General features: G+C 35.1%; 1 protein-coding gene across 1 annotated transcript in view; it reads right to left on the bottom strand.

The window, feature by feature from the left end:
• Positions 1-7,800, bottom strand: part of LOC107696398 (sodium-coupled neutral amino acid transporter 3-like) — a gene marked incomplete at its 3' end in the record, with an annotated part of 10,656 nt that extends 2,856 nt beyond the window's left edge. Inside the window, exons 1-5 of the mRNA XM_016496709.1 lie at positions 7,617-7,800; positions 1,598-1,749; positions 1,154-1,174; positions 964-1,045; positions 684-799 (exon numbers count right to left, since the gene is read on the bottom strand). Of these exons, the coding sequence (XP_016352195.1) occupies positions 684-799; positions 964-1,045; positions 1,154-1,174; positions 1,598-1,701 (323 nt within the window). The remainder of the gene's footprint in view (positions 1-683; positions 800-963; positions 1,046-1,153; positions 1,175-1,597; positions 1,750-7,616) is intronic.
• Positions 7,801-8,150: the final 350 nt, after the last annotated feature.

Below are 8,150 nucleotides of genomic sequence, written 5' to 3'. Positions count from 1 at the left end.
GTATTTAAATGTATATATTAAATGGGTATAGTTTTGTATATATATTTAATGTAAATGTATAAAAATTGCAAAATATTTATTTTAAATTATATATACACACAAATTTATTATTGCAAAATAAATACCAGCTAATTGTACATTATCCCTTTCTTTAAAACACTTTAAAAACCAGCCTGATAAAACATAATAATCTTAATTTAACCAACTAATTTTTTATTTGCTGGCATACATTATTTTATGAGTTTGTCATCATTTTTAACTTGCAGTACCTTAAAAAACCCTGAAACACGGGCCTGATGTTTTTAGAAAAGGTCAAACGGTGGTTTACGTGTCATTTAACAGAATGCAACGGGGCGGATCTTTTCCATAGTAAACCCTTTCTGGTACACCATCAACATTAACAGCCTCCAAAAGGGAAAACTCAATTATTCAAGAGCATGTCTGGAAAAAATAACACATGTAAAACAATACTTTAATTACCATGGCAATTAGACAGCCAGTGGTCTGCCAAATGCTTGACATTCAGATGAAGAGAAAACGCCGATTCATTGAGGGCTGGAAGTGACAGGTTCATTTGCATGACTATGAGATGATTCAGTGATGCTTCACATCAGAACATACAACAATCAATTACTTTTCCAGCCAATCTTTCATTAAGAGGGTAATGAAGGGATTTCACTTACAGGAAAAGCAGTATGCCAGTATTGGCCATAGCGTAGGCCAATCCCAAAATCCCACTGCCCATAATGGCATTGCCCAAATTGAAGACTGACATGCCAAAAGAGGTCTTCCCCTCAAACTAAGAGAGGAAATGAAATTGATGAGCAACTAAAACAGAACTGCTACAACAGCTAACCGAGAGGACATCAACACAGTCAAATCTCTCAGTCTGAAAAATCATTCCGTTTCTAACTGTGATATGCTTTCGGTTGAAAGTTCACAGCAAATGTTGCACATACTTACATCAGTGAAACGTGGCTTCTTGCCCTCACTGTTGGGCAGGAACTCAATGTTCTCAGCAAGTGTGCTGTCAGGATCATCAAACCTGTTGGAAGGACGAGTCGACATTTAATCGACAATGATCTTGCAAGGTGCATCAAGTAATTTTCCCTAACTGCATCTAGCAGTCATTTGTTTCCTGTTATTGACATACCTGCCATGATGGGTACCGTTTCTGAGGGTTGATCGAGAGTGTGAGAAGGTCCATCATCGAGCAAGAGTGGACAAAGGGTAAACATGCACTTAGACAAGTCAGCACACCATGCCAGAAGATAAAAGTGATTTGAGGAGCATACAAAGGAAAGACCTCATTACAGAAGCACAGAGACACAGTGAAACTGATATAAGTTCAAATGGGTTACAGGTCTGTTCTGATGGGCTGGCGGAAGGCAGGGAAAACGCAATGCTAAAAATCATGAAAAACCAGTTAAGAACCACTGTTTAAAGAGGCCTGGTCCGCCATGCAGGTGGTACATGAGAAAGCAAACACTTCCCGTTATGTAGACAGACACACATGCAAGGAACTTATCTTACAGTGCATGACAATGAAGTTTTTACAGATAAAATTTAATAATTGAAGTGACGCAAAAGTGCTTACTGTTCTTCCTCCATCATAGTCTTCATCGACACGCACATTTCCTCTCCCAGGTCCTGACCTTTCCCATTGGGCAGGATACTCATTTCTGATCTGGACGGTTCCATAGTGGAAGTATTTGATATCCCACGTGTGAACTGTCTGATACCAAGTTGCTGAAAAAGATAAAGATTTTAAACAATTACAAAAAATTCAACTATATGAATATTAACTACATGCATTAAAAACACCTAAAAATCTGTTTCATATGTCTAGCATTGTTATTGTGAACTAAAACTAAAACCAGTGTTATTTTAGTATCATGGAGATACTATTACAGTTTTAATTCATATTTTGAACTAGTTTTCACTTTTAGATTTTGTAGTTAAAGTTTTAGTATGTAATTTATATTAGTATTTTTTAATATGTCTGTATTTTATTTTATTTTTTTTTGTTATTTTAGTGCATGAAATTAAACTAAATGAAATGTTGCTTTGGAAACTAGCCGAAATAAAAATAAGTTTAAATTTCTTTTCTATTTTATTTTATTTCAGTTCAAGTTTATTTTATTTTAAGTAATGAAATTGTTTTTTTTATGGTTTTACTTTTAGTTAACTACAATAACCCTGACTCAAACTATTAACAATAATTTTTGTAACTGAAATAAAGCAGAAACAAAATGTAAAAAATATATATGTTAGATGAAAAACCTAAAAATTAGAAATGTTGCCCTGGCAACTAACTGAAATAATAATAAAAAAAGTTTATACTAAATATAGCTAAATAGAAATCTTAAAATACGAGAACTAATAAAAATGACAATCACAACAAAATTCCAAAAAACCTAAACAAAAATTAAAATGAAACCAGAAAATACAAAAATAAAGGTAATATTAAAAAATTATAATACTATAAGAGTGAATACATAATACTAAAAGGCAGTGCGCTCAACGAGTCCTAATTTCCATTTATGCAAGCTATTAAGTCGTCAGTTTACAATGACAACAATGAGGCACGGCCCACCAGGGTGTCATTTTAGGCCAGAAGATGTTCTCGCTTTTCAGCGAAGAGTCTCTACACACTCCCTGCAAAGATGGAGGCTCAGTAACATTAACAACGTTACTGTTTATTTTATGATTGAGGTTTTTAGTCCACTGAACTCTGGAAGCTGCAGGAGAATGTGTAAAACAGTAGGGCCATTGAGACGCCCAGCTGTCATGATATATTTAACACAGACCGCTCACAACAACAACCGTCTGCGTGTACGAGTGTTTTCGTTTACAGCCAGATAATCGAGGAAAGTCTTAGTCTATTTCCAAATGAGACTGATGCCGACTTGAGATTAAATTCCAGCACTATTAAAATGTAAAACTAGCAACATAATGAGTCAGAGTGACGTGGAAACTTTTTAAAATATTCTGTGCTTGATTAGAAATCATACAATGGTGATTTATGTGATCTTAAACATACTGTTTAAGCATACTTTTGAACTTTCTATTCATCAAAGAATCCTGAAAAAAAATATGGCTTTACATAAATATGAAGCAGCGCAACTGTTTTCAACATTGATAATAATTAGGAATGTTTCTTGAGCAGCAAATCAGCATATTAGAATGATTTCTGAAGGATCACGTGACACTGAAGACTGGAGTAATGATGCTGAAAATTCAGCTTTGCATCACAGAAATAAATTATATTTGAAAATATATTCACATAGAAAACAATTATATTAAATTGTAATAATATTTCACAGCTTTAGTATTTTTCATCAAATAAATACAGCTTTGGTGAGCATAAGAGACTTTTCAAAAACAAAAAAACTCACAAATTTCTTGTTTAAGTTTCTTATCATTTTAGAATCAAAACAGAACAAAAAACATTACATTCAATTAAAAACCCATATAAAAGTGGAATAATGTACAGTCAGACTTATCCCAAAATAAACCCTTCCAAATAAATGCCCAATCACCCTGTCAGGGTTCATTGTGAAATAATGATAATGATGTACATTTGATCCTCATTGAGGTATTATTCAATTATGCCTGTATTTGAATAATCAGCATCAATAGGATAATGTGACAAACTTTTGATCAGACATTACAAACAGCAGCTCCTCTTTGGGGTCCAGAGTGGGTTGGGTTTGAATTCTGGCAGGAGCTTGAATTTCACATGACAGTGATATGTGAGGCATGGAGTCCCGAGGCTGCCTGCGATACATGTTTTTGGCAGCCCTAACGCTGCTAAATATCGAGTTGACCATTAAAGAAAACCAGTTGCGGCCAAGGTCATTAAAGACGTCTATTTGAGCTGATAAATTTAGCAACTCGGTGAAGCAATTTGAGGTGGAATACAGGTCAGCTAGTCTTTTTGCAAACATAGGAAGGTCAATAGATGGTCATAAAAAAAGGATCACGTAAGAGCGCATTATAATAATAATTAGCAACATGCAGTTACAAAGTGGACAGAATCATAGGGTAAAGGTACAACTAACAACTTTTGAGATGAGCGAAATACAATAACTCAGGTGTAAAGCTTAGTATTAAGAAGACCTGTCATGCTCTCTCCTCATTTTTATCATCCCTCGCAGCTGTTTCACACAATGCACTGTCCTTGATGACCATACAACAATGTGCTGCCTTATTGACATTCACAATAATACAGACGTCACACTGACCAACACCTCAAACTAGAGTCAGACTAATTTTAAGTCTCCTTTACAAATATGGCATGCATAATAGCCACCAATGACTTTTGTAAAGTCTCTCTGAATCTATTTTATGAGAAACAGAACATGTTTAGATGCTCCCTTTCAAAGAGCAGAGCAAATATAACTCATCTCAAACCATTTGGGGCTGAACATGGCCCCATAAGCATCATGATATTTCCCAGAGACGTTTTCTGGAATTTATGAAAAGGATTATAAGAAAGAATGTATTTTTATATAACAATAAATAAAAATGTTTTTTACATTCTTTTTCATGAATGTTTCACTGGTCAAAACAAGTGTCAGCATATATATTTTTATACTTTTTTTTTTTTACTTTTTTTTTATAATAAAATCTACATAATAAAATATATAACAAATGTATATTATACTTAATATATATTTTTATACTATATATGCACAATATTAAATTTAGATTTATATATATATATTTCATCCGGTCTCAAATTCTCTGACCTGGACCGACCACAAAACTCCCACATCTGGTTCCCACAGATGATTGACAGTCAACTTAAGTGTATGTGCATGCAGGAGGAAGATAACTTAAAATGCTTAACTGGTTGTGCATGGTGGGGTAACAATTGTGGCTGTCAACATCTGCAGACAGTGACATCACATTATTAAATTTGATTTGACCTTGGTGATGATGAGTATAGGAAATCATTTGAAAGATGTGGGGATAATGTCAATTAAATGCATGCTTGCACAAGGGAGCTTTTAATTAGGTAGGTTGAAATGTTTGGCAAACAGTGAATCACATAGAATTGACACCCTGAGTCTAAATGCCTCCTTCCGTCAACTTCCAAATGAGGGCATATAAACCTTTAAATTGGACGTAAATTAAGGTAACTCAACACTCAAGGATGAATGCTTCACACAGCTCAATAGTCACTACAAATCACAGCTCTTGCTTTCAAAACATCATAAAAAAGCAATCTAAAGCAAATGGCACCTTTGCAGTGCAGTACATCCACAACAGCAGATAGCAAACATTCATTCTTCTCTTTATGAGCAAGCCTGAAGTTCAAGCGTCAATTTGAGCGTCAAAAGGCCACCTGCCCACCGTTTTACATTAAAGCCCCAGAGGCTTCTGAGGGTAAACTGGGGTTCAACACTTTCACAACCAGCACTCTTCAACAAAGTCCTGCTAGTCCTGGTGTTCACCATACAGGGCGCTTAGTAACTGAACCACCTACAAATGAACACTGTGGTGGTATTACTATGATACTGTATGATAACAAACTCTTTTGCACTACAATCATTATATCTGCACTGTTGTTTACTTCACCAGTTTGCACTCTATCTGCCATGCGCCTTGTGCTGCTTTATATATTTTTTTACATTTTACCTTATTTGTATAATTGTATAGTTGTATTTTATATTTAAATCTGTATCTATCTGTATTTATGTTCTACTGTTAGTGTTATCTGTATGCACCAAGGGTCTGAGAGTAACGCAATTTCAATTCTCTGTGTGTATGTGCTGTACATGTGGAAGAATTGACAATAAAGCAGACTTGACTTGACTTGATACCATATGCATCATGTATTTGGTATTTATTCCAAAATACCATGTTTGACCCGATTGAGGTCAGAAGGACCTGCCCTGTGCAATGATTGCTCTAGACTGCCAACTGAGGTTGATTTTACCTATAAAATCTATCTATCTATCTGTCTGTCTGTCTGTCTGTCTGTCTGTCTAGTCCTACTGGGAAGTTTGTGTTTATGAATTGGGAACCTGACGTCAGAAGGCAAAATGCAGGGCAAAAGGCAAAAAATGTTTCAGAGACATTTTTAACTTTAAATGATGTGCTTTAGGTGTGTTTATGCTTTTCTATGGTTTTATTTAAATGAATGAAGGTTCTGTAAATTTAATTGCTATATATATTCTATTATAATTGTGGATTTGTGTAAACATTTTATAGATAGATTTGAGTTAAACTCATCCATGTTGCATGTACAAAATACCATATTTTTGTACAATTACAATAGAATGATTCAATTTACAGAACTTTTCACAACCCAGTGAATTCCTAATAATTATAAAATCAAATCTCACATGAATCTCACATGAAAGCTCAAGCTTACAGAGAATAATATCAATCTAAATGAACTCCAAGACCTCACTTGATTCAGACATGACTGCTGATCATCCTACAAAATCATATGCTCATCTCTGGCCTTGGACGTGAGGTGCATCCAGGACAAAGTTTGAGGAAGGTATAGGATTGGTCAGGCATGTTGAGCTGATGTCACGCCTTTGTCTCTAGAAAATTCTGGGATGTACTCACATCATTGATTGTAAAGGTTTCCCAATGAAGTTAACTGAAAAACAGATCTTTGCCTCATCAAACAGTCACACGTCTTTGGATACTGGCAATGCAAACTATTGATTGATCGTTACGGACCATTCACATTCAAAGTGCATCATACTGTATTGCCCCATCCATTCAAACATGATGTGAAATCAAAATATGACTTTTGTGCCAGAGATTTAGTCTGCTTGTGTAATTCCTCAGCAAACTAATGTTGGGACACATCCAAAATCACTCTTTTTTCGAGTTTTATAGAGTACCTTCTGCTGATTTCCCACTTTCTCCATGACCTCTGTCCTCTCGTTCCCTGTCTGCTGACCATAAGGTCCAGAGAACTCAGAGATTTAGAGCTGACATGCTTACAGGCCATCTGCCATGCCAATATTCAATGCACTGCCACAAGCATAAAGTATATATATATATATATATATATATATATATATATATATTAGTTGAACTAAAACCCAAGTATGCTCTCTTAAACTCAGCTAGAAGACATCTTCCTCTTTAATCTTCTAATGATCAGTTTAGCCACTTCATGACCCCAGAGGACAACAGCATGCACCTTAATGTGCCACAATGAATACAGAAATACACCAAATTACTTCAATATACAAAAAAAATAAAAAAGTTTAAAAATAGTCTGCTTCTATTATTATTATTAATATTATTAATGAATATTAATGCCAAACCACTAACATTTATCTTTTTTTTTTTTTTTGCTTTTTGTTTATGTATTTCTGAGTAACATATCTGGACAAAAAATTGCACGTGACGTCACTGACTCGTATACAAAGTAAATAAAAGAAGGTATAGATACACTTTACATATAGAAAATACGGTCCAGCTCTCTAAGACCATCAAAAACGGAATCAAAAATGTTATTTTTGTATTTTATTTCACTCATTTTCGTTTTCTGCTCTTATTAATTATGCATCTCTTAAAGTACTTAAAAAAAAAAAAACAAATAGATCACACTTTGCCAATGAACATTTATTACTTACCGGTCAGTGAGTTCCTGGATTCAAAGCTCTTCACGGTTATAGTGAGAAATTATGTTCTTGCTTTAAGTTTCCAGTGTTTCGGCTGCTTTATGTTCCTGTAGTTCTTCTCCTCGTGTGGTTTGATCACAATAGAAGCAAAGCACGTCTCTCACTGCTTTGAGAAATGAATTGGTGAAGGCTGCATGGATGAGTAGTGGGGGTTGTTTAGGTCCTTATGTTCCTGTAGTTCTTCTCCTCGTGTGGTTTGATCACAATAGAAGCAAAGCACGTCTCTCACTGCTTTGAGAAATGAATTGGTGAAGGCTGGCTGCATGGATGAGTAGTGGGGGTTGTTTAGGTCTCGCCTTCTATGGGGCTCGTCCAATGGCAGCCGACGAGACCCCTCCAGTGACCCCGCCCACTTCTCCCAAGCGATCCATGGAGAAGAAATGTATTGATATCCTGTTGGAGAAAAACCACTATAAAGGAAAACTGGGTACGTACACTCAAATATACAAAATTATACTGTAAAAGAGCATTGTATATTGCAAAGTA

Source organism: Sinocyclocheilus anshuiensis, unplaced genomic scaffold (assembly GCF_001515605.1).
Source record: "Sinocyclocheilus anshuiensis isolate Anshui unplaced genomic scaffold, SAMN03320099.WGS_v1.1 scaffold522, whole genome shotgun sequence".
NCBI classification, from domain to species: Eukaryota; Metazoa; Chordata; class Actinopteri; order Cypriniformes; family Cyprinidae; genus Sinocyclocheilus; species Sinocyclocheilus anshuiensis.
Note: the sequence above shows the minus strand (reverse complement) of the source record. Positions and strands in the feature narration are given on the sequence as shown.